This window comes from Candida metapsilosis (assembly GCF_017655625.1).
Source record: "Candida metapsilosis strain BP57 chromosome Unknown scaffold7, whole genome shotgun sequence".
In the NCBI taxonomy this organism is placed as follows: Eukaryota; Fungi; Ascomycota; class Pichiomycetes; order Serinales; family Debaryomycetaceae; genus Lodderomyces; species Lodderomyces metapsilosis.
Window position 1 is genome coordinate 243,889 of NW_027138165.1, and position 25,247 is coordinate 269,135.

Here is a 25,247-nt window from a genome sequence, read left to right on the forward strand (position 1 = left end):
ATGTTTTTATAAAGTGAAGCAAAAAAAAAAAAGGTGTGACATATAATGGTTACATATGTGTGTTGTTGTGAATTTTCTTTGGCTGTAAAACTTTAGCAGTAAATACTGCATATAAACTGTATTAATTTTGGCTGTGAAAAGAATTGTAACAGAATACACGACCTTAATGGCTTTTGTATACGATGGGCACAAGAAGATCTGTAAAGGAGTAGTAAACATCATCAATTCGGAAGAGTCGGAACCATACGTGAAAGCAACTGCTATCGCTCAAAAGTAGTAAGGACTTTACTATGACTTAAGTTTGTGTTTCCGACTATTATATTGGCTACGTATTGGCGCACGACTTTTGTAGACGATACGAACTCCACTTTTTTTTTTGCAGTCGTTAAAAGCAAGACTGTCTCGTCTCTTTAGCTACGAAGTACCACCCTCCCCCCAATGATATACTATGCAATGATTAAATGACTTATACTCTTACAAATGTATTTACAAATATATATACTACCCACGATAAGCGTGCCCAATCTCATTATCAATATCGTGAATCAGTGGAAGCTTCACACCAGATCTTCGCGACTCGCTAGAGTTTCTCAAAGCTGAGTCCAGCGCACCACTATTAAATTCATTTGGACGTTGATCAGTATCAGTATGAGGTAGTCCTGTGCTGCTACTTTGCATTTCCCGTTGAGTATATTCAGAAGGAATTGAATTGGGACCCATGTATATGGAAAACAGACGTTGCGATGCATTATTTGGTACAACTTGCATTGTGGGAGTGTCCTCCAACACTGAGGGAAAACTTGATACATGTCTATCGGAAAGCGAGCCATGAGGATATGTAGATGCTCCTGTTGAAAACAGTGGCTTTTTGAACGTCGGAGCAGCTTGTGTAGGTAAAGGTATAGGTCTTCGTCCACCCTCAGGACCTGGTTCAGATGAATGTGAGTTATGTTTACTCCTTCTTACCTCCCGTAGGTCTTGTTCCACATTTTGCTTAAACTCTTGATACTCCAACATTTCCCTCCTACGAGCTCTTGCTTCCAGTGGTCCCAATGAATCAACAGGGTCTGCAGGTGGTTGCTTAGAATAGCCTTCTTCGGGACCATATTCGATATTTGGTCCTTCCGCATCATCAAGAATAATGACATTCTCTTTTGCATAATTCACAGCCATCTTATTCTCCTTACCAGTGATACCATGCTTCCTTCTAATATGTCTAGCAAGAGAATCATGACGTGGATAGCTTTGAACACTAAGACCAAGTCGTTCACAATATAAACATTTGTATATTCTCTTCTTGGTAGCATGAACAAATTCTTGATGTCTCAACAACTCATTCTTTCCATAAAATATTTTAAGACATTTGGTATTGGTGGCAGGGTCGGTCAAGTGACACTGATGAATAACACTATAACGAGAACCTTTCTTGTTCTTCTCAGTAGGTGCCTGATCAGCTTCTGCATCAACGACAGCTTCTGAACTAGGGAACAGAGATACCTGACTGGTTTGACCAGATTGAAAAGGTGATCTTGCGTTGTATTGCACATCTCCTGACTGCTTCCTGTCATTTTCAACATAGCTTGGAAACAGGCTAGTTGGTTGGGGTGGTGGCATACCCATCGGAGGTGATGTCTGTGCACCTATAGGAGCAGTGATTCCCAATCCTGTATTCTGTATAGACGACCCTTGACGCGACAGTACCTCTGATACATTATGGTCCTTTCGGTCGGTAAGTTTTGTAATCGAAGGCAACAAGTTATCTTGAGATGATGTGTAGTTTGAAATCGGCGCAATGCTTGGTAACTCTCTCTGCTGTTCCAATGAAGAAGAGGATACTGGATTACCTTTGGCCATCAAAGTTGGGGTTGATTGGGTATGTTGCGGATGTTGGAAGTGGAAAGGAGGCAGTTGCAGTTGCAGTTGCAGTTGCAGTTGCAGTGGGGGACTTGTAGAAAATTGTTGACTCTGCATTTGTTGTGGAAGCTGCGGTGTAGGAGGTGGGAGTGATTGAAATGAATAGTGATTATATGGAACAGGAGAAATGCCTTGCGGTGGATTATTTCGTAGATAGGGTGATTGTTGTGGGTATACTGGGCTCTGCTGTGGCACTGATGATGCAGAAACGGAGCTTTGTGAAATGGCCACTGGCGGGGATTGGACAGGAGTAGGACCATGAGCCAACTGTTCTTTCTCCCTCCCTCTCTTGCCTTCGTCTACCTTTGTCTTTGCCGGTTTGCTCCAGTGCGACCCAATAGTTTGCGCAGCAGCAGCGTTTGACCCTATCCGAGCGCGTGGAAAATTCGGGCTGGACACTCTAGTATCTTCTGGAGTTCTTCCACTTCCTTTCCTTTTCTTTCTCGGCACTGGATCAACGTTCTTCAACGTGATATCCATATAAGGCTCTATATGAACACGATCAAATTTTTTATCTTCAACTTTGGAATTGAAAGCATGGTAACTATAGTTGTAAAATGGGTATGGGAAGGGATATTGTAATCCTTGTAGTAAATTATCATTGAGGTAGTTTTCGGGTGGTTTGATTATTGGACCAAATGTGGTTTGAGTTATTTCAAATCCAATCAATTCGAGAAAATCAATGACTTTCGGGTTTGTATGTGCTAAATGCACCACTTCCCAGTAATACAACTGGTAGATCAACTCCACAATGTACTTTGTCACCAGTGTACTTAACGTCAAGTTGAAATATGTCGAAGAAAACTTGATCAAGGTATCAAAATTATCAATCAAAATCTTTGATAAATATCCATCAGGGTACTTGGCGCCAGGTCCAGCAGCGTCCCTTTTCGGTTTAGGAATGCTTTGACGATTTTTGTAACTTACCTTGGTATCGATTTCCAAATTCTCAACTATATCGGGTACGACCCATGGGATGAATGAAATTAGATTACTCAACGATCGTTCTAGATCCATTCTTATATGGTCATCTAATTGTTTTTCTTCCAATAAAAGATACAACAACTCCAGTAGTTTCGATGAATATGATGGAACTGTTTCATCATTCAATTGTGATAAAATTGTAAACTGGGGCTTATGGGGCCTTATTTTCATCAATTCACAAACTACAGGATCAGTCTCATCTTCAACATTATGACTGCCGGTGTTCTCATAATATGGTAAGGAGCGAGGAATTTGACGAACCACTCGTTTCACCAAAGCTAAAACAAAGCTGTTAGTATTTAAAACTTTCTTGTGCTTGAAACAAGGGTATACATACTATTGGGATGAAATTCTCCAATGACATGGAAAGTTCTCTAAAAAAGCGTGATAAGTTAGTATTTCACATTCGAGATAATGATGGCACTAATGGCCACTTCATGATGCCGTTCCATAAAAAAATGGACTAAATGCAAACAAAAGCATAAAAAATAAAATAACATACAACATGCCCATTTGATGTCATCCCCGTAACGTGTCAAAAGTGTAGATTTGATTTTTCTTTTTTGACGTCGCTGTGTGGGTTCGATTCAATAAGTTCAGTTTTTTAATTTATGTGGTTTGAATAAAGTGTGGGTGTGTTACCCTGTTTATGTAATTTTCCTATTCTCTAATTTTTTTTTCCCTTTCTCTCTCTTTGTCTCTCTCTCTCTCTCTGTTTGTATTTTGCCTCACCATAGATTTCTTTTAACACGCAATAAAATTACTGAAACTTCCCTGATCGAAGAAGAAGAGGAGAGAGTTTGGATGCTGGTTTATCAACTTACGCTCTCCTACAGTCAGTCCTGCTGGTTCGGCGGAACTTACCCCAGCTTGCCCCTCAATAAGCGAAAAACGCTTTTTAACCTTTAGTCATCTTTCTGCAACAGGGCAAACGTGCACGACCTAAAGTAACACAAAAAGGAATATGTGCAATAGTTTTTGGTAGCAGCCGACTAGGATTCGGCATTTGCAGTAGCCGGTTAAAACACATGAGAGAGCGATACGACATGCCCCTTAATTGGCATTCTTCACTTCTCTACATCTTCTCAAAAACCAAAGCATGCACACTTTTTTAAATCTATATAAATACCGATGTAGACCCAATTGACTGAGGAGTTTTAAAATCAGCAGTATTGGCGCTATCCACACTTTGAGACAACTTATCGCTTCCTTGTCTGCTTGTCTTGCTTTTGTTATTAGCTAGTTTCAAATAAGATAGCTTACCTCCTTGCGAAGATGACAGGTTGGAAAACTGACCTGATACTGATACATTCGAAATTTGCGTCACATCGAATTCGTAATCATGGTCACTTTTGCCATCAGCAATGAGACTAGTGGAATCAAACCGAGTCAGTTCATTATCAATAGCTAAACCACTCAATCCAATGTCAGGACGAAATATATCCTCGATTAGCTTTACATCTTCATTAGTTCTAAACAACCTCGAGTAAACATCGTCCATATTCTCACCCAAGTACTGCAATACCTGCTTAAAAACTGCCTCAAAGACATCTTCGCCCCACAAGTTATCCAAATGTTCGTGGTTGTGCACTGGAACGGTGGTGGTGGTCTTTTTCGGCAACTGAGACCTCATGACATCTATATCAACTAATGAGTCGGTGGTGCCGTATATCAAATGAATGGGTATCTGAATATTCTTCAATGGATAACTAACTGGATGTACTCCTGATAACGAAGATGACGTAGTAGTATCAAAATACATCTGAAAGTTTTTCGAACTCATAACTTGAAACCAATGAACAACACATTTAACACTGGTGGTGGAATACAAGTGTGCATAACTGCTTAACTTTTGCAATTTTGAAATGTTAAAGGACTTCCAGTTGAACAACATGTAATTCGAAAGATCAATCACTTTATCAAACAAAGGAGGGTACATGATCTTTTGCCAAAAGAGGCAGGATGGCATAAGCACTTTTCGACTGAATAACAAGTAGGTGACATTGGGTGAAGACTTTAGTAAAATATCAAGAAACTTGGAGTAAAGTCCATGAGGAGTAGTTGCTGGTGAGATTGCAATAAGTTGATCAATTTTGCGGTTTAATTCTGAGTTCACCGACACACTTGCAAATGCTTGGGCACTACCTTGACTAAATCCAATATATGTCAATTTCTCTTTGCCAGTATCCTTTAAAATATATTCAATCAGGTTGGGTATATCAAACAATGCAAATTCGTCAATGGAAAAATTCCAAAATTTAGTTGAGTGCACATCATAGTATAAATGCTTTTGACTATATTTGTTACCACGGTTGTTACCCATCCATACATCATACCCCAAATCGTACAAGATAAAAGGGAGATTTTGATATTTTTCAAGCATAGTGACCCATACTTCACTGCACATTAATAATCCATGATGGAGATAAACAACTTTCCCATTGGGCACTCTTTTTGATGGACCACCTTTAAGTCTGTGCAAGGACAACAAATATGAATCTTTTGTGGTGACAATTCTACTTTCAATTTCGTAACCGAATAAGCTAACCATATCGTGAATCGTTTCTGCATTCAACATTTCAATCATCAAATCGTATTTTTGTTTACTAACGTTTGCCTTTGTCAAGTCTGTTTCTTTCAAATAGTGAAATTTCTCCTCAGAGTCAACCCCATTTGTTATAGGTATCAGTTGAGTTATCAAGTCGATAGGATTTGAAGTGAAACGGAAAAGTTGCTTAACCACAGTGGTACAAGCATTTATGAACCGCCATGGAAGAAGGGTGGTAATTAGTGACACTAAGAATTCAAACCATGCTAGTGAAAATGATATGATGATGACAGGCCAGTCAAAGATGTTTAATCTCCCAAGGAGTGGAATTGTCATGACTGTGTCTTCCTTGGTAACAGCAAATCAATCAGAAGTTTATCTAATGTGATACAAAATGAATCGTGTTCTGGTGCAGTAAAGTAAGTTGGTGGGTATCTAGGAAAAGCTTTTGATGCAAGTTTGCTTTATGCATAATTATCACATGAAGATTGAGATTTATTTTTTTCCGTGCTGGCCCGTCCTAGTTTCATGTGCCACAAACGCAAACGAGGTGGTTACGAAGTACAACCACTGCGAATGAGATAGACTTTCGCACACCTAACAGGTTGAAGGAGTATAAGGAAATATAGCTTAAGGTAGGTGCTGTCATAGTGTACCAAAAGTTGGAAATGTATTGTCTAATTTGTTCAGCATTTTGCATACACGGCCCAGTGCCTTGAGACAGGAAAGGCACGCTATCGAGGACAGAAGAGCCGTCTGCTTCTATGCTACTATATCGAAGCCTAAATGATGAATCTTTCCCATCAAATGGAGTAAACTGAGTTGAACCTTGTAATATGTTTGATGAGCAAATTTTGACTTTCTGCTTTTGAACAACGAGATATTACTCAACATGATAAGAGGGTACCACGATAGATTCAAAAAAGTATATAAGATCAATTGATTCTCCTTTTGCTCTTTACTTTAAAACAAGTTCTATCGTAATAGGAGCTCGCATTTCTCATAGATACTTAGTGCGTAAAAGCACGCATGTGTCGCACAACTCCACTACAAAGTCTTACATTTCACCCGCTTAGTTAATCACCATATATCATCAGTATCAAATGAAATCATCCACTATGAAGGTATCACTATTGGATGAATCAGATACGACAATCAAAAATTGAAGCATGTCATTGGCACATACGTTCCCCCCCTTAACAGGTGCAAAATAGTCTTGGCAAACAGGGTCAAAATCTATTCCGTCAAAATAACCGGTTCCGGAAAAACAAAAAAGAGCTTCTAGAATAACCAATCAAAACTCATTCTTCGCTAGTAGTGCGAACGTGCTCTAGGTTTTGGATTACAAACTAATCTTTCGGCCGTAATTTGAGGGCTTTTAAGCTTCATATTTTAGTCTGGAAAGCAATTCTCAGGATTACACGACCATCCTAATTAAACCACAAAGCACTGACTTTTGTCTTTGTTTCAAACTATTGTTTGTCATAACCAAAATGTGCTAACAATACCCCAATTGGGAAACCATTGTTTGAGATAATGGGCCAATGGGAAAGCAAGAATTCCTTGCTTTATTGTTTTGATTGTTTGCATTTCATTTCAGTTTTGTAACCATTGTGGTGCCTACATTAAAGTTAGCACAAACTCAAATCCCACATTATCAGATCCATCAGTCAGTGTGAAAAAGGATTTTCCCTTCCCAAAGTAGGGATTTTGTATAAATAGGGGGACGAATTGCCTGATTATGCTAAAGATTTTTCCAGCTCCTTTAGCAAAAGCACAATCAAAAGAAAAATGGTTTCTTACTCAATTTTATCTGTCTTGGCTCTTGCTTCAGTTGCAATCGCTGGTGATACTCCAATCCAAACTGACTCTGCAAACCAACCATCTTTGCAAGCAACATTTAAAAAGTCATCCAAGTCTGATGTCACTGGAACAATTACCTTTGAACCAGCCCAAAATGGTTCTGTTTTGGTTAAAGTTGACGTCGAAGGGTTGCCTTCCTCTGGTGGACCATTCCCTTACCACATTCATGAACTCCCAGTTCCATCTGATGGAAATTGTACAGGAACCAAGTTGCACTTGAATCCATATGGTGGAAATGAAAATGCCACCACTCCACAAGGTAAAGAAGCTGGTGATTTGTCTGGAAGACACGGTAAGATTCAAGGTCAACTGTTATCCACTGAATATGTTGACAACTATATTTCCTTGAACCCAGACTCCAAAACCTACTTTGGTGACTTGTCCATTGTTATTCACTATGCCAACACTAGCAGAATCACTTGTTCTAACCTTACCAAGTTGGAAACCGAAGGTGGTTCCAACAGCACAAACTCAACCACATCGGGTGTTTCAACTGCCAATGGTGCTGGTAAGATGCAAACCAGCGGAATGCTCGTTGGTGCTCTTGCTGGTGCAGCCGCTTTGTTGATCTAATCGTGCAAGCATGGAATGTTTGTGCGCAGTTTTAATTCTCATTGAAAAGGTGATGAGAAAGTCGTTTTATTTTATTTAGAAATTTAGAGGTAATAAAATTTTCAACAGATCAGTAAACTTTTAGTTTGTAGGGGGGCTTTGATGCAATCATAAGCTGCAACTATGCAAAGTGACATCACGGCTTTGCCACACGCTCTCCATCTAATGTAGTCTTCAACTCTACTACATTTTTTAGTGAGGGCAATCATTCAGGCTAGATGATGTAATGTAAATGTGGCTTTAACGGCTTAATCTAAGATCGTAATCGGAGGCATTGTGACTCCGCTTTATCATCTGTCGTAATTGAACAAGGCTTTGGATATTTGCAGTTAAGCGCTTACATAATCGTTAATATCTGTTGATTACATAAGCGGATAAAAATGAACCGCTTATGTAAGCGTGTACGGCGTTAACAGATAGGTGAAATGAGACTGCGAAAATGAAATTACCGCGCCTTTTGTCACTCAATAAGATACAAGATGGGGCGTAGAAACGTCTCACTGAGCTTGTTTTCAAATTGACTATAAATACCCGTCCATGTTCCCATGAATGAAGAGGTTCCCATCTCAATCATCAATTACAAAGTAACTACAATCATCATGAATTTACAACAAACAGAAGGCTGGAAAGCAGTTAGTGGAGTTCAACTTGGTGTCTTTATACTTGCAATTGGAGCATTTTTTAGTATCACTTTCGTACAAATCAGGAAGGGACTCAGAATCAAATCAATTTTGACCTTTTTCATTCTTATGGTAATCTTTAATGGTATTAAAATCGCTGGTGGAATTGTGGGTTTAGTCTTTCTTGGAAATAAAAAGTTCAACGAAAGTTTGTTTATTGGTACATATATTTGTGATTCAATTAGTCTAGGATTCATCACTAGGGCTGTTAGTTCGCTCGCCCGAGGAATCGTTGCTTTCAAAATAGACGATCCGCAAGATGTCAACAACCACAGAGAAATTGACTCAGACAATGACAGCAATAGGTCCGCTGGTGGTTTCAGAAAAGGGCCTGAAGATGAGGAGTCAGCAACGCGCTACGTCTCTAAAGATTTCTCACTCAATCCCGGCAATGATATCTTGAAAGAGGTAAAGGACTTGAAGAACGTACCTTTCAGAATACTCACACTTGTTTTAATTGCCGCCGTTGTTACAAACGTTATCGGAACAAGTCAGTTGGATAGTAATGACTCCTCCTCAAATTCAAGCGAGCAAGCTTTAATCAAAGCCTCAGCGGTGCTTTTTGTTGTTGGTGTCGTGGGTCTCATTGCTATATTGACGTACATCTCAGTTACTGCAAGGCATTGTGCATTTATTTCACAATTGTTGATAGCAGCATTGGTGATATTGATTATTCGTTGTGTCTATTCATTGATTAGTGCTTTCCATGGTATCGATTTCAACTCACCAAGTAAGTACATGTTAATGGTTGGTTTGCCAAAGTACTACGGTTGTTTGGCTTTATTTCCAGAAATTGTTGCTGATATCATTCTATTGGTTGCTTACTACAAATGGTGAGACAGTGTATACTTAAGTAGCTGAATGGTTAGATTATTATTGAGTATTTACTATGTAAGCGGGATTGACCTCGTCCTTCCTGGAAAATTTGATCAGCAATTATCGTTCAATACTTGCCAGATATTCTTTCTCTTCTTAGAGCTCTCTCATCAGAAGTCGATTTGATTGTCAATTTCCATTCTGTAAGCGTCGTATTCTTTATCAAAATCAGTATACCATTTGTGATTGTGAAACTTTTGATCTGACTTATCATGTGTTTGTAGAAACAACTTGTACGAATATAGAGCTATGCCCAAGGCTACTGTAGCTAATCCGAAATGAGACTTCATTATTGTTGTGGAAGTACCCACGGTACATACCATCTACAATTTTGGTCGCCTTTATATACCCCCTATGGTCTATGCAACTAAATGCAATTTAAAGCATGACATCTACAATTATCCTCATGAACCTTTATGAACTATTACTATATACACGACCTATCTTGACTATATACATTAGCGACTTATGATTGATGATAGTTTAATGACCTAAGCTCCTGATCTTTGCTCAATTGCTGTTGCTTGACACAGTCTGGGCATTGGCATGTAGAATGATGTTTGAACCCACAGTGTTGGTGTCTCCAATGTTGACCAGGACCATAGTGACTTGCAGACATTCTTCCCAAAACGAATGCACCAAATACAATGAAAAGTCCACCAAATCCGAAATGACGTGGACGATAACCGTAATAAGCTCCTCTCATTATTTAAATAGTGTTTAGTTGATAGTAAAGAATTGATACACAGTTACGAAACAGGAACGCCTCTTTAGTGAATATCGCTGCCTTTTTATATTTAAATTTCTTTGCCACTCAGATAATAAACGTATGACTCTATACGAAGCTGCAAAAATTAAAGTGAAGGCAAATCGCTACCAATTCCGTCCAAACTCCGTATGCATTTACCTACATTTCAGAGAGAAAGCCCTGCATGCATCAACAAGTTGTCTGTTGTTTGTTAACTATGTACAAATATACGTCTAATTATCACCTGATTTCAACTTTGAAACGGTTGACAAGATCTTCTTCCACTTTGCCGTGAATTGAATTAATTTCGTTGTTTGTTAAATTTCGATCCATAGACTGGTAATTAATCCTATAACATTGTGATCTTTTACCCGTTTTTGGGTGCGTAAACTCATCAACATTGACAACACTTTCTGCCAAATCACCAGCACGGTTCCTCACAATCTCCATTACATCATTTTCATGCAACTTGTAATCCGCATTAAGCCAAAATGAAACATCCCTCTTGACTCCTGGATACTTTGAGTAAGGTACAAAAGTGCTGATTTCACCCTGTTTGAACTGTTTGTGGAATCTCTCATCATGGGTCCAAAAGAGTCTAATGTCAGGTATATCAAACAAAAGCATGGCAATTCTATCCAACCCAATTCCAAAGGCCCAACTGATCTTTTGATCACCTAGATTTGAATTGAGCAACACTTGTTGTTGTACAACACCACATCCGCAGCATTCCAACCATTCACCTTTCCACCACACCTCGATTTCCCATGAGGGTGAAGTCCATGGAAAATAAGCCTCAACCCAACGTACTTTCAAAGGCTCATTCAAGTATGGTTCAGTGGAGCCAGCTTTTTTGGCTGACTCCCTAGCTCGTTCAAACACTTGATTTACAATAAACTCGACTGTCTTTTTCAAGTGAGTAGACACAAGTCTGATTTCTTCATTACTCATGTATCCTTGTCCCGGGTTGTTTGGCGTGACGGGACTCTCTCTAAATGGATCTTCCACGATAATGTTTGTTTGTGGAATTGCATCAATATCTTTTTGAATTTGTTCCAAGTCTCCTTTGTTCCATACTCTAGCACCCTCTAACTGGTGGAATGCTGGGTAATGGGTTCTGTCAATTTCGTCTCGTCTATAAACATCAGCAGTAATCAAGTACCCAGGTGTTTTCGAGTTAACGAAACATTCCTGTTCGTGAGCAGATGTGTGTGTTCTCAATAAGTGCTCTTTGTTGAAATAGTATGTATCTGATTTTGATCTTCCAACATGATCTTCCGGGAACCCCAAACTGTCGAAATTCTGATACTTGGTAACAATAGGATGGAAATTGTCGTACACAGTGTACCCCATACCTTCCACGTTCTGACGAATCAAATCTTGCAATATCCCTATTGGATGGTTAACGTTTTTATGCAATTTTCGGTCTATTAGATTGAGAATGAAGGGAGGAATGTTTGTCCACTCGTCGGCAGGATATGACTTCCCATTAACCACAATTGGCTTCGCAACATTGCTAGAGAAACGAACAAAAGCGGACCTGAAAGGTCCAACAGATTGTCTGAACATGAACTGGAGAGAAAGTTTAAATCGTGGACTGATTTCCAATTTTCAAATCTTTTTTTTTTTCTTCTTTTTTGCGTTCTATTTACACATACAAAATCTCACCAAGCATCTTCCTTGTATCTACCATTGTCTTCTAGTTCGAGAATATACCGTTTTGCATCTTCTTCCGACATGCTATTGTACCTCTTAACAGCCTCTACAAATGTCAATTTCACTTCTCTAGGCATTTTACCACTTGAACCACATACAAATATCTTGGCATCTTGGTTCAACAACAAATCTCCAATTAATGTGTAATTCGCAATAATAGCATCCTGGACATACTTATATTCTGAGTCTTCATCCCGTGAAAAGCAACTGTAGACATGTAAATTGTCTGACTTTTCCCAAAACAGCTTTATAAGATGATCCTTTTCGGCATGACGACAACCAAAGAAGAGGAACAACTCTTGTAACGAATTCTGGTGCAATATTTCATCCACTAATGATTTCATTGGCGCTATTCCGGTTCCAGGCGCCACCATTATAATCGGACTCTGGGTAATCTTAAACGATGATCTATCAATACTCAAATGAACTTCATCCCCTTCTTGTAAAGCTTTTAGCCATCTTGTACAAAGTCCACGACGGATGCGCCTTATAATAGTTCTGTATTCCACTATGGCAGCCACAACCTCAACCTCAGTCTCACTAGGACGCGAAGCAATCAGAAACATACGAGGTTTAATCAAGGGAATCAAGTCTAATATGTAGGACACAGGAACGGTTAGATTGTTTTTGAATTCAGTTAATGTTTCCAATATCAGCCTTCGTGGTCTATTTGCATAATTGTAAAGTTCCTCGGGGTCAGCAAATGATCCAAACTCCTTCAACTTCTCTTGTTCTCTTTGTCCATCTTCGGTGGTGGCATCACAAAAGTGCCATAGTATAGCAAAGAAGCTGCGCCTTGGAATCGACATGATATCCAAATGGTACTTGATCAAGTTGCGCAAAGTTATAACCTGCTCTCCATCAACCAAGTTTCTTACCTTTAAAGGCTTGTCAGCCACCTCTAACCACTGTGGCTGCAGTTCAAGAAAAGCTTCAACGTCCAGGTCAAAATTACAAGGATATAGGGAAATAGTGTCACCGGGGTAGTACTTCAAGTTCCTCGAGGTGATTTTTATTCGTCTCACGTCTTGAAAATGGTCTGCACTGGTTATACGCTCGTTTGAAATTACAGTTCCAACTTGTAAGCTGTTGTACATCTTTGTTAATAGTGAGTTCTGAGCCAATTGATCAGCTGCAAGTTTGAAGGATACTTTGTACTCAGGCATGGGAACAGTGGTGAGGTCAGGCTCGGTCGACATTGGAAAGAATTTTGACAAGGCAGCTAGAAGTTGCGTCTCCCATTCTAGGTAAAAACCGTCCACTCCTTCTGGCGACATTTCATCAGCTTCGCATCTTGGAGATAGTTCGTGACATCCTAGTTGCATCATTCTAGCGTGTATCTTCTTAATGGCATAATTGTACTTTGAATAAGACGAATCACCCAAACCTAGAGTTGTTAATCGCACATGTTGGAAAAGATCAACTGGAAGTTTCTTTTTACAGATAAACTTCATAAACGATTTCGAGTTACGAGGTAACTCCCCTTGTCCTGTAGTGGAACATATTATAATGAGATGGTCTGTGTCTGTCACTAATTTTTTCAATGGAAATGCATCTAACGATGATAATGTTGGCTTCAAGTTGTAGCTCTTTAATCGAAGCTTCAAGTACTTGGCATATTCCTCAGCATTGCCTGTTTCTGACCCATATAAGATCACGATCCTATCTGACATATATGTGTGTTTTGTTGAAGGAAGCAAGAAGCTTTTGATCTTCTCTCTGGTCTCACTAATCAAAAGAAAAGTGTGTCGTATAATCCACGACACGAGCCAAGAGAGAAGAAAAAAAATAAAAAAAAAAAAATTCACACTGACAATCACAACAAAACCAATTTCATTCCATTTGGAATTCAAACTACCAAACAATCGTTGCAAATAGACCATGCCGCCAAAAAGAAAAACAAATGTGTCGCCACCATCAGCACTGAAGAAATTGAAGGCTAGCGCACACTTGCCCGAAGAGAACAAAGCATTTTACCAATCCACTATCAACTTGGTTTTGGACTTGCGGGAAGAAGAGGAACAGCTTGCGGCTGCGTTTGTTAAACTACCATCTAAAAAGTTGTATCCGGACTATTACCACCTTATAAAGAGCCCCATATCAATTAATGAGATTCAAAAGAGAATCCATACTAGATACACCGGAGAATCTACAGATGAATTCCTTGATGATTTCAAGCTTTTGCTTGACAATGCAGCAACATACAATGATGCAGACTCCTGGATTGTTGCAAATGCAAAGAAAATAGTTGAGTTTGTGACTGACCAAGTTACAGCTTATGAAAACAGCCCACCAGCAGACACAAAACATCCAAAAATAAAATTGACATTAAAGAATCCTTCATCAGTGCTGCCAGCAAACTCTGCCTCAAAGGAAGAAGAGGTCACATTTGGCAAGTTGCCTGAATTGTGCGCTAATCTCCTTAAGGACGTCATAGATCATGAATTTGAGGAAATTGGGGTTATAAGTGGACCGTTTTTGGATGAAGTTGATCAAGACATTTACACTGACTACTCCATGTTTGTGTCAAAGCCAATGGCATTCAACACTCTTTTATCCATGTTGGAAGCAAAAAAATTATTCAGTCCAAAGTACCCATTAGCTGATAATCTACAAAAATTTCACGATACTGCTACCCTTATTTTCACCAACGCTAAAGCTTATAACAATGAAGAATCTCAAATTCACCAGGATGCAATACTTCTTCAAGAATATTTTGAAGGGCAGTATGACAAATTGAGAAAAAGAGTAGAAGCCGTTGAAGTAAATAAACAAAAGGCACCTAAATTAAAGATAAGTTTGAACAAAAACTTGGATAAGAAACCTAGACGCACAGTGAGCAATGTCGATGATGATGACGATGATGATGATGACGAAGTTCATGATGTGCTGAGCAGTACATTTGACGAAGGCAGAAACAAAGGAAGAGTCAAACTTGAATCAGAGCCTTCAATCAAGCCTCCAGTCGAAATTCATTTGGACAAAACAACTGAGAACACTATGGGAAAGACATTGCCTACTCTTTTGGAAAGCAACTCAATCATCCAAGAGTCATCTATATTCTCGTCTCCGGCAATCCTATCTCATATTGCCAAGTATGCCCAAGACAAGTTAGACGCTTCCTTATCAAACCAAACTTCAAGCGAAACGGAAGTTAAAAGATCCTTGTTTCCAGCCCAAGCTCAACAGTCAATTGCAACTTTGTTTTCCTACAAGGTGCCTGCAAATGGATACGTTGATCAATCGTACACGGTTTCGTTACCCAATGACGTGCTGCCATATATTTCATTGAAAACTTCATTGCATCACCTTCTATATCTTGTCAAGGAACCAGACTTGACAGATGGTCACGGGTACCTCAATCTGACTTCAGATGTTGATTTTCAATGCAGTTTGACCGTTAATGGTGAAGTCCTTAATCAGCCTAACGATTGCTTTGAAGAGACAAAGGACGATGAAAACCTTTTAGCTGTTCAGTATGATGTAAAGCTAGCTCATGGCTTGAATATGTTGACTTTTGAGTGCAAAGTGGCTCCATCATTGAGTCGGAAAGTCAAAAATACAATCGTTCAGGAACAGCCTGATGAACACTCGGGTAGTCGACACACCAGGCATCAACTTCAGCAAATGAAAATGTCATGGGATGTTGAAAGTATTACATTCTTCGTTGTTTGTAATAGTGCCAACTAATTTCTGTACTATAATTCTATTTACCAATGCAAAAATTTGAAAATACTACACCTAATATTTCCTCTATACCGATAGCTTCTCCGGTGATCTTTCCAATCCCTTCTATAGATTGTCTCAAACCTTCCGATGCTAAAACCACATCACCTTCTTCCTTCCAATGGTGAAACTCCTTAAACCCACTCAACACATCGAATTCCAAAATATCCTGCACTCTGGAGGATACAATGGCCGCATCCTGGGAACCAAAATGGGTCATCGCCTTGAACTTTGCAATCAATTCATTCCTGAGGGCTTCAATACCATAACCAGATGAGCATGACACAACGCGAATTATATCGATTGAAACGTTCAACTTTTCCGCGTACCTTGCAACAATGTTGGCTTCTTGCTCCAAAAACAAATCCTCTTTATTCAATACAACAATGACATCTTTTTGATGTTTGTTGACTAGTTCCAGTACGTGATCAAATATAGCTTCATTGTGTTCATTGTTAGTAGGATCAAGAACGACAAGAATAAGATCGGCAGAGAGTGACTTCAACTTAGCCCTCTTAATACCCTCCTGTTCGATTTTATCAGCCTTGTTCAACAGTCGTATACCAGCCGTGTCGCCCAATACTACTTTGTATCCCCCAATATCTAATGGAATATCCAACACATCTCGTGTAGTTCCAGCTATATCGCTTACAATAGCGGCATCCTTATTTGACAAGGTGTTTAATATAGATGATTTACCAGCGTTGGGGGGACCTAATAATGTAAGCTGGATCCCATTTAATAGAACTTGTGAAGATTTGACATTCTTAAGGTACGCTTTAATCTGTTTTTCCAAATTTGAGATATTAGATCCGACATCATGAAAAAGCGTGTCAATCTCTGTAAGATCATGGTCCTCGCCAAAGTCAATCAATGTAGTGAGATTGGCCACATTTTCCAAAATGTCCTGTCTCCATTTGTTGAACAAGCTTTTAGTTTGGCCGGTCATTGAAGACAATGAGGCTAATCTTTGTTGTTCTGTTTCAGCATTGATCACCTCGCTTATCCCTTCCAAAGCCGTAAGATCATACTTTCCATTCACAAACGCCTGATGAGAAAATTCACCTGGTTCCGCTTGTCGTATTATTTTGCCGCTTTCTGGATCGTGTAGGTCCCTTATTGATTTAAGCACCGCTTTTATGATTGCTGTTCCCCCATGCAAATGAAGCTCGAGTAAATCCAAACCTGTATATGATTTCGGCAGTTTGAAAAACAAAGTAAGGGCTTCATCGAGAAGCTTCGAATCTTGCATCGAGTACAATTTGCGCACTTTAGCTACTCGATGCTGTGGTGGAGCATCTGACTTTGTTAACTTTCCCAACACATAAGAAGCTTGTGGACCCGATATTCGAACCACGGCAATTGCCGATTTAGCAAATGGAGTGGATAATGCATATACGGTTGACTGTAGTGGGTTGGATGTAGTTTTATAGAATCTTGTCGCACATATTCGTCTAAGCATTGATGAAGATGATGGGGCTTTTTTTGGTAAAGAATTCTGATCTACGCAATTTTTTTTTCTTCAATCCCTCTCTATACATATGCAATGATCAGAACAGCAAGAGGAATAGCTACATTTGCTAGACTTTTTAGTCATGAGAATCCATTGGGACTTCCCAAGCTCAATAAAAATGGCCCAGCTTCCCCCTCCAAGGGCCTTCCGATAAAACAACGCATTCCAAATGTGAAAGATATCATCTTAGTATCATCAGCTAAAGGAGGCGTCGGAAAATCAACTGTATCGGCCAACACAGCTTTGGCTCTTCAAAAGCTTGGTAAAAAGGTGGGTTTATTAGATGCTGATATATTTGGCCCATCAATTCCCCGATTGATGAATTTAAAAGGTGAACCAAGATTATCACAAACTACAGGTAAATTGTTGCCGTTGTCCAACTATGGGATTCAGACAATGTCAATGGGCTATCTAATCAAAGATGAACAGGCTGTGGTTTGGCGTGGGTTGATGGTAATGAAGGCTATCCAGCAATTACTATTCGATGTTGAGTGGTCACCCATAGATTATTTGATAATAGATATGCCTCCTGGGACAGGTGATACCCAGCTATCCATTAGTCAGCTACTAAATATTTCTGGTGCAATCATAGTAACTACACCGCAGGATATTGCATTGATCGATGCAGTGAAGGGGATTTCCATGTTTAACAAAGTTGGCATACCATTAATTGGAATTGTACAAAACATGAGTCACTACATTTGCCCCAACTGCAATCACGAGTCCCATATTTTCAAGAGTAATGGCGCGGAGAGAGTTGCTGAGGAGAATGGGGTAAAAGTTGTTGCTAATGTTCCCTTAAATGAGAAGATTTGCCTTCAGTCCGATTTAGGGAAACCAGTCGTTGTATCAGATCCCGAATCCAAAATTGCCGAAGATTATTTTGATATTGCAAAGGCAGTCATAAATTTTTAAAAAGAAAAAGAAATGAAAGTGCCACAAATTTCGGGTGGCGAAGACGTTGTGGTAAAATTAGCCCTCTAAAGCCTCCATTGCCTACATCGCCAACAATCATCCCATGCATTTTGTCATTGTGTCCACTGCACTCGTACTGCTTTTGTTGCAACCAGCATTTTCTCACAACTTCTCAAGCGTGGAGCAGCGGTTTCATCAACATATCAATTTTTTCAAGGAGGCGTTTCCTCGACGCAAAGCACTTGGGTTGAATCACACCATTTCATTAGTCATTATTCTGAATGAGGGTGTTCCAGTAAACTTTGGAGAAGCCCACTTGGATTCCAAAACAACATTGTCGCTCAAGGAGAATCTCAGTTTCAACATGTCGGGAGGTAAAGTAACAGCATTCGTGCCTTCTGAAACAGTCATGACAGTTCCTGAGGTTAAGACGCGATTATCAATGGTCACTGAAGCTCCGCAATTGATGACTAGTGTTAATGATTCCATTACAGTCTCAGCTGCAACTGCTTACTCTTTAAAACAGCAGGTAGTCCGCACATCAGAATTTGATGCACTTGCAGAGATAAAACGATTAGAATTGCTGTTGGAAGAGTTGAGGGAGCAAATGAGCCAACGAGAGGTAAGCTATATGAAACAGTTGGAAAAAGTAGAGCAGGGTCCGGTTACCGTAATGGGAACAGCAACATCAAAAGTCTCTGCCGTACCCATCAGCTATGAAACCTATGTTGAAACTGTTGTCTCCACTCCAAAGATTAATGGGAGACAGATTATGACTGGGAAGCCTCCTTCCGATTCAGTTATGATCAAGCCTCAGTTTCAGTATCATACAAATCAAAAAGTGAACATTGGATTGCCTTACCATAAGCCAAAGGTTGCTTGGAATGAAGTTCCAACCTCAACCACTAGTGCTGCCAGTATTGACATGGATGAAATGTTGGGAGTGCTAAAGGAAGGAGATTATACCATTCTTTTTGACAGAGATCAAAATATTGGCTATATTGATGCGAATGCTATTCAGTTTGCACAAGTTGCAGACGCAACAAGTGTACCATCAACCACTCAGTATGAAGAGTATTTTGCCAAACAAATCGCAGAGTATTCTCAGAATGAAGAACTATTCGGTGATGTATCAAGTGAGATTGTAGTAGATCTGTCAAGTAGCACTACTACGTTAACTCCGATTTATGATCAAGATTTAATTCACTTGCCACCCATCAAGGCAATGTCCTCAGTTGATGTGACCAAACCCGAAGGACTCTCCAGAACGAGATCTTCGACATCGAGAGGCCATAGAATGAGTATGCGTTCTACAAAAAGCTTCAACTTTGACGTTTTTGGCTTTGAGACAGAAACAAGCCTCAACTCGGGAGAACACACACATTGGTCAGTCAATTTCTTGCGTTATATAGTTTTGTTGGCCTTTTTTTAAGAACATGAGAAATGTTAGACAATTTTCCTTTTTTCTGTCGTCTTATTATGTGTGTGTGTAGTCAAAGGGTTTACGTGGGGTCCTCTTTATCGGGGTCTCGGTTCTATAAATAGCCTTCTGCAATCGGGTAAAACGTTTTTCCAATGCGCATAGAAGAAGAAAAAAAATAAAGGAAAGCTCTTCAGCAGATCATACAAAAAAAAAAAAAAATATAAACAAAAACCTTATAGCTTATACACACTTTTAAGTTTCAATTATTCAACAAGACTCATACTCTCTAATAATCAACATCTTTTCATATCGATCACAGTTTTACAACTTAAATGTCTGCTGCTGCTGGAACGATAAACACGTCATCGCCTAAACCCCAGAAAGGATTTAGCATGCTAGACTTTGACGAAGCCCAGGATTCATACATCGAAGAGGAGGACAAAACTTACATTTACAACACTACAAATGATGACGGGACATCCGAAGAAGAAGATGATGATGATGACGAAGATGATGAAGAGGATGAATTTCAAGCATTATCTAGTAAAAGTTCCGCCACAGATTTAGACGTGAATGATTCAGGCGTAACAGAAAAGATAAATGCAAATAATAAAAGCAAGGCTGGTTCATCTACTTCTTCTTCTTCCTCCCCCGTTCAAGGCAAGTTTAAACAGTTTTTGGTCAAGCATGAGATTCCTAGGAAAGTGTTCCACTCATCTATTGGTGTTTTAACTTTGTGGTTGTATACCAAAGGAACTACAATCCCACAATTGTTTGTTCCATTATTTACGTGCTTTTTAGGTGTGTTGATTAATGATTTGGTCAGACTCAACAATCCCGAAATCAACAAGTTTGTCACATCGCAAATGTGGTTTATCATCCGTGAAAGTGAAAAAAATTCTTACAATGGGACATTATTTTACTTGGCAGGGGTGTTGATTGTGTTGTACCTCTATCCCAAGGATATCAGTGTCTTGAGTATTTTATTATTGAGTTGGGCTGATACTGCTGCTTCTACAGTTGGCCGTAGGTATGGGAAGTATACGCCCAAATTGGGAGAGAGAAAGTCCTTGGCTGGAGCTTTGGGAAGTTTTGCAATCGGAGTGTTTTCAGCATATTTACTTTATGGGTACTTCATTCCTGGCTATGACGTGAACAATCCTGGTGATATCTATTGGACACCCGAGCTGAGCAAGCTAAACTTTCACGTTTATTCCATACTTGTTGGTTTTATCGCCAGTGTTTCCGAACTCGTTGATCTTTGGGGTTTGGATGATAACTTTACGATTCCTGTCCTAAGTGGGACCCTAGTTTATTGGTTAGTGCGTTTATTTCATGTTTAGAGTTTGTTTATTTATAGAGATAAGACTGGTTTATTCGATAGCTTTAATGGAAGTTCTTTTTATTTATTTATTTATGTCTTATTCATTGATGAACAATCCTGCATAACCTTGACCGGTGGATGTACACATGGATACGATTCCCAACTCTTTATTTTGTGCTCTTAATCCGTTCAATAAAGTGGAAACCACTCTACCACCAGTAGCCCCTAAAGGATGACCAATGGCGATTGCACCTCCATATGGATTCACTTTCTCATAGTCTAAACCCAATTTCTCAATACAATATATCAGCTGAGAAGCAAATGCCTCGTTCAACTCAAAAATGTCAATGTCTTTATGCGTTAAGCCAAATCTGTTCAACAATTGTGGTACAGCTTCAGATGGTCCAATTCCCATCAATCCAGCAGGAACACCGGCAACACTAGACCCAACAAATCTAGCCACTGGTTTGTAACCGTATTTTTCAGCATTCTCTCGGGTAGTCAAGATAACTGCTGAAGCGCCGTCTGATATTTGAGAAGAATTACCTGCAGTTGTGACACCCGTCTCTTTGAACACAGGTTTTAAAGTCAGCAATTTCTCATATGTAGAGCCAGGTCTAATTCCATCGTCTTTTTGGACAGTCGTTGCTTTCCCTGCTTCATTGCGTGCCTCGACTGATATAATTTCATTCGCAAAATGGCCTGATTCCGTCGCCTTGGCAGCTTTCAAATGCGATTGTACTGCGAATTCGTCCTGAGATTGTCTAGTTATTCCAAACTTTTCGGCAACCAGTTCACTTGTAATTCCCATTGGAGTCAATACGTTTTTAGCCTCCTCGCTGGCATCTTCCAAAAAAGGTTGATATATGCGTTGAGGAATACCACGATGAGGGAAATAATCGTGGGTCATAGATTCGACACCAGCTGCAACGGAAAACTTGTTCTCACCACTAAGGAGAGCTCCAGCACTGTACGTAATGGCTTGGGCTGAGGAAGCGCATTGTCGGTTAATTGTGTTCACCGTAGTTTTTATTGGGAAGCCCACCTTTTTCACCGCTAAGGATGAAGCCTTTTGCCCACCTAACGTTTGCAAAACGGTACCAACAAGAATGTCATCAATCAAGTTAGGGTCAACTTTTGATTTAGCTAAAGAGCCGCGTAACACTTGGTAAAGTAACTCCTCTGGATAAAGCTGAGCCAAGCCACCCTTGACCGACTTGGTGACTGGTGTTCTCAAAGCGGATAAAATCACGATATCCTTAGCTGACTTTTTAAACATTGAATGAGGACAGTAGAGTGTGAGCTTTTGGTAGGATCAAGCTAGAAAAGGGGGGCATCATTTTTTTCAAGATTATCCTTTTATATCATGTTGGGTATAAATGAGTTATGTGGTGGGGGGGGAAGAGAGAAATGCTTTTCCGGAAAAAAGTGAAGCCGACCGGAAATAGGTGTAAATAGTTGCAAAATAGAGGAAAAGATGACAAAATTGAAAACTTCTTCAATATACGACATGAAGTTGGGAATGAGCTAATACAAATTCGGTGTAATCCCGATAAAACAAATAATCTAAAAGATCTACACACTCAATATGGTACGTTGGGGATAAAGTCTACTCATTCACCTGCCCATTAGGAGTATAACTAATACCCCATTCATAACCTTTACGCAACATATTCTACCCATAAACCAGATGGGTAGTTCACGCCCGTCACTTTCCATTCGCCACTACTGACAGCTTAGTTCAAAGCCACTCAACACATGTCACCAAGTTCCTCGTTTGCACTTCTGAATAGAAGTGTATATGAATCAGCAGCACGCCACAACAGTGTATTTCACGCTTACATACTCTCTACTCCAGAATTGACTCTCTTATTGCAACAAAATCGTCATAAGTGACATGTGCCTTCAATCCTTCATACTTTGTCAACTTCAACCATCCTTCCTTCAACCCAGTGGAATAAAACTCTTCAGTCAGTTTCTTACTGACGGGGTAGTCTGCTTTCTTGAGTAAGTAGTATAAAGTTGTAAGTTTGTCCCAATCTTGCTCTTCCGCCACAGATGGCAAAAATGTGCCCAGATAGTATTCACTATCCAACTCGAACGAAAGTTTCAACCCGTGCACACCAACAGTCCAATCATTATAGTCAGAGATTGGCTGAAACTTGTCTAACAATGTCACATCTACTTCTAGGCTTGCAACTTCCTTAGCCGAAATTGGCGCAAACCTTGGGTCTTGAAATGCAGAACTAACAGTGAACTTTGCAACACCGGATTCAACTGGCAAAGATTGAAAAGTTCCTATGCAGCCTCGCAATTGCGAATTCTTATTCCAAGTGACGAAAAGTGGAGCCGATTGTGGTAGTTTGCTTTCATCTTCGTGTAAGGCTTGAAAATAGGATTTTAAGGGCACTTTATTCAGTTCAAGACTAAGCTTGTTGACTAATGTTTCGAAGGCATAACAGCATAAAGCTTTTGACATCTTGAGTTATGTAGGGCTTGCTTGCAGAGGTATCGGTGACTGTGTCGTGGTTTTTTATCTAATCAGGAGAATTCGGGAGGAGGTCTAAAATTCCTTGTATGCATTTACACGACAAAAAACCGGAAACCAATTCACGCCACATCTCTCTACACAAGGGGCAAGAGAATCACAACACCTTTTCAACCCGAGCAACATAATCAACTTCATACTCGATGGGTCTATGTTTATCATGTCTTAATGGCAATGGCAACGAAGATGAGTACGATGAAACAGCGTCGCTTTTAAGAAGAAGCCAACAAGGAGGGTACGACCTGTTGCAAGAAGAGGAATTGATAAAACAGGAACAAAGACAGCAAGAGCTAAATAGTATAGTCAACGATTTATCGGAAAACTTGATTGATGTTACCTCGTTTTTAAATAAGGGTAGCATGTCGGGAATCCAATCACAGTCGCAATCTCAACTACTTCCACCCCAATTGAGCAATAGCGAAAGCTTCACACGAGCCAGTAATGGCGAGTCAAATGGTGACAAAATTGGTAATGAAGCTACAAGATCATTCCCTTACGTCTATAGTCAAAGCGATAAAGAGAAAGTTGTTGAGAAAATGAGGAAACTTCCTGATAGTGTACGACAAGGGTGTCAGATCTCCACAAAGGAGCCGTTGTATTTGAAGTTCTAGCTTAAGTATAATAATAAGACGAGGTGCAAGTCAAAAGAAGTGTAGAAGTAAACGGTTGAGGCTCTCTCTATTCCAATGAAGCAATGCCAAACAGAACGAGCGCAAAAAAATAAAAACAGGTGCCTAAGTGCACACTCCTTTCTCCACCGCCAATTCGCAATTCAATGACAATCACTCTCAATTGGGCTATATTAGGTGCTGGAAACATCTCATCGCAATTCGTTTACGACTTGTTGTTGAACAATGAACGAAAAACGGAGTATCGTCACATTATTAAAAGTATAGGTTGTTCCAGCGCAGAAAAAGGACACGAGTTCATCAAGCGCAACAACATCACAGCGGAAAGAAACTACGATGTGACTTCAATTACCCAAACTTACAAGGAGCTTTACGCTAATCCAGAGGTTGATGTGGTCTACATTGGTACACCCCACAATTTCCATATCGAACAAGCTATTTCTTGTTTGGAAGGTGGCAAGCACGTCTTGTGCGAGAAGCCAATCACTGTGAATAAAAAGGAAGCGAAGAAGATTTTTGAGGTTGCTAAGAAGCACAACAAGTTTTGTATGGAGGCTGTTTGGACGAGGTTTTTCCCTGCAATCAAAGAGCTCAAGCAAAAAGTGTATCAAGAGAAGGTCATTGGTGATGTGCATAGATTGTTTGCAGATTTGAGCTACAACTGCGATGTTGGAAACTTGCCCTTAACATCAAGAGTAAGAGATAAAAGTTTAGCAGCAGGATCGCTTTTGGATATTGGTATCTACCCAATCACCTATGCAAGAATTCTTTTAGATGATAATGTTGGTGAGAATGCAGCCAAATTTGAACAAAAGAGCTTCCTCACAATAGATAAGGATGATTTAGTGGACCATCTTGCTTCAATTTTGATTAAATATGAAGATGGTAAGCATGCACTTCTTACTTCATCTGAATTAGTTGATGGTCCAAAGGCGTACGTCAGACTTGAGGGATCAAATGGATGGGTCGAGATGTATAGCGATAATCCAGCCAGAGCAAAGCATTTTAAGATCTTTAACAAAGAAGGCAAGGAAATCTATGAATACAAAGACAACTCCGGTTATAATGGCTTCATTTATGAAGCAAACGCAATTGCGGAAGACATTCGTGATGGTAAGTTAGAGAACAGCACAATGCCGCATGCGGAAACCTTACTCGTTATGGGAGTTATGGACGACATTAGAAAAGAGAATGGATTAACCTATGAACAAGATTAGCTTATTCCCCA

The 25,247-nt window shown here is 39.7% G+C and overlaps 15 protein-coding genes across 15 annotated transcripts; 7 read left to right on the forward strand and 8 right to left on the reverse strand. All coding sequences in view use genetic code 12, as the record gives it.

Moving 5' to 3' along the window:
* Window positions 1-501: 501 nt before the first annotated feature.
* Window positions 502-3,421, reverse strand: I9W82_004656 (uncharacterized protein; the record flags this gene model as incomplete). Its single annotated transcript, XM_067693749.1, has 3 exons — window positions 502-3,176; window positions 3,236-3,272; window positions 3,401-3,421. The coding sequence occupies 3 exons, from the start codon at window positions 3,419-3,421 to the stop codon at window positions 502-504; spliced, it is 2,733 nt and encodes a 910-aa protein (XP_067546139.1).
* Window positions 3,422-4,015: 594 nt separating this feature from the next.
* Window positions 4,016-5,782, reverse strand: I9W82_004657 (uncharacterized protein; the record flags this gene model as incomplete). Its single annotated transcript, XM_067693750.1, has 1 exon — window positions 4,016-5,782. One exon carries the CDS (start codon window positions 5,780-5,782, stop codon window positions 4,016-4,018), a length of 1,767 nt encoding a protein of 588 aa, XP_067546140.1.
* Window positions 5,783-7,237: 1,455 nt separating this feature from the next.
* I9W82_004658 (SOD4) lies at window positions 7,238-7,882 on the forward strand (the record flags this gene model as incomplete). The annotated part of the gene is made up of 1 exon (XM_067693751.1): window positions 7,238-7,882. The coding sequence occupies one exon, from the start codon at window positions 7,238-7,240 to the stop codon at window positions 7,880-7,882; it is 645 nt and encodes a 214-aa protein (XP_067546141.1).
* A 638-nt stretch (window positions 7,883-8,520) lies between these two features.
* I9W82_004659 (uncharacterized protein) lies at window positions 8,521-9,438 on the forward strand (the record flags this gene model as incomplete). Its single annotated transcript, XM_067693752.1, has 1 exon — window positions 8,521-9,438. One exon carries the CDS (start codon window positions 8,521-8,523, stop codon window positions 9,436-9,438), a length of 918 nt encoding a protein of 305 aa, XP_067546142.1.
* Window positions 9,439-9,943: 505 nt separating this feature from the next.
* On the reverse strand, window positions 9,944-10,183 carry I9W82_004660 (uncharacterized protein; the record flags this gene model as incomplete). Its single annotated transcript, XM_067693754.1, has 1 exon — window positions 9,944-10,183. One exon carries the CDS (start codon window positions 10,181-10,183, stop codon window positions 9,944-9,946), a length of 240 nt encoding a protein of 79 aa, XP_067546143.1.
* Window positions 10,184-10,465: 282 nt separating this feature from the next.
* Window positions 10,466-11,794, reverse strand: MSF1 (phenylalanine--tRNA ligase; the record flags this gene model as incomplete). Its single annotated transcript, XM_067693755.1, has 1 exon — window positions 10,466-11,794. One exon carries the CDS (start codon window positions 11,792-11,794, stop codon window positions 10,466-10,468), a length of 1,329 nt encoding a protein of 442 aa, XP_067546144.1.
* A 95-nt stretch (window positions 11,795-11,889) lies between these two features.
* On the reverse strand, window positions 11,890-13,614 carry I9W82_004662 (NAPDH-dependent diflavin reductase; the record flags this gene model as incomplete). Its single annotated transcript, XM_067693756.1, has 1 exon — window positions 11,890-13,614. One exon carries the CDS (start codon window positions 13,612-13,614, stop codon window positions 11,890-11,892), a length of 1,725 nt encoding a protein of 574 aa, XP_067546145.1.
* Window positions 13,615-13,822: 208 nt separating this feature from the next.
* On the forward strand, window positions 13,823-15,631 carry I9W82_004663 (uncharacterized protein; the record flags this gene model as incomplete). The annotated part of the gene is made up of 1 exon (XM_067693757.1): window positions 13,823-15,631. The coding sequence occupies one exon, from the start codon at window positions 13,823-13,825 to the stop codon at window positions 15,629-15,631; it is 1,809 nt and encodes a 602-aa protein (XP_067546146.1).
* A 16-nt stretch (window positions 15,632-15,647) lies between these two features.
* I9W82_004664 (uncharacterized protein) lies at window positions 15,648-17,129 on the reverse strand (the record flags this gene model as incomplete). The annotated part of the gene is made up of 1 exon (XM_067693758.1): window positions 15,648-17,129. One exon carries the CDS (start codon window positions 17,127-17,129, stop codon window positions 15,648-15,650), a length of 1,482 nt encoding a protein of 493 aa, XP_067546147.1.
* An 84-nt stretch (window positions 17,130-17,213) lies between these two features.
* I9W82_004665 (uncharacterized protein) lies at window positions 17,214-18,095 on the forward strand (the record flags this gene model as incomplete). Its single annotated transcript, XM_067693759.1, has 1 exon — window positions 17,214-18,095. One exon carries the CDS (start codon window positions 17,214-17,216, stop codon window positions 18,093-18,095), a length of 882 nt encoding a protein of 293 aa, XP_067546148.1.
* Window positions 18,096-18,198: 103 nt separating this feature from the next.
* On the forward strand, window positions 18,199-20,861 carry I9W82_004666 (diacylglycerol/polyprenol kinase family protein; the record flags this gene model as incomplete). Its single annotated transcript, XM_067693760.1, has 2 exons — window positions 18,199-19,396; window positions 19,918-20,861. 2 exons carry the CDS (start codon window positions 18,199-18,201, stop codon window positions 20,859-20,861), a joined length of 2,142 nt encoding a protein of 713 aa, XP_067546149.1.
* Window positions 20,862-20,939: 78 nt separating this feature from the next.
* POT1-2 (Pot1-2p) lies at window positions 20,940-22,121 on the reverse strand (the record flags this gene model as incomplete). Its single annotated transcript, XM_067693761.1, has 1 exon — window positions 20,940-22,121. One exon carries the CDS (start codon window positions 22,119-22,121, stop codon window positions 20,940-20,942), a length of 1,182 nt encoding a protein of 393 aa, XP_067546150.1.
* A 570-nt stretch (window positions 22,122-22,691) lies between these two features.
* I9W82_004668 (uncharacterized protein) lies at window positions 22,692-23,321 on the reverse strand (the record flags this gene model as incomplete). Its single annotated transcript, XM_067693762.1, has 1 exon — window positions 22,692-23,321. The coding sequence occupies one exon, from the start codon at window positions 23,319-23,321 to the stop codon at window positions 22,692-22,694; it is 630 nt and encodes a 209-aa protein (XP_067546151.1).
* A 212-nt stretch (window positions 23,322-23,533) lies between these two features.
* On the forward strand, window positions 23,534-24,001 carry I9W82_004669 (uncharacterized protein; the record flags this gene model as incomplete). Its single annotated transcript, XM_067693763.1, has 1 exon — window positions 23,534-24,001. The coding sequence occupies one exon, from the start codon at window positions 23,534-23,536 to the stop codon at window positions 23,999-24,001; it is 468 nt and encodes a 155-aa protein (XP_067546152.1).
* A 164-nt stretch (window positions 24,002-24,165) lies between these two features.
* I9W82_004670 (uncharacterized protein) lies at window positions 24,166-25,236 on the forward strand (the record flags this gene model as incomplete). Its single annotated transcript, XM_067693765.1, has 1 exon — window positions 24,166-25,236. One exon carries the CDS (start codon window positions 24,166-24,168, stop codon window positions 25,234-25,236), a length of 1,071 nt encoding a protein of 356 aa, XP_067546153.1.
* Window positions 25,237-25,247: the final 11 nt, after the last annotated feature.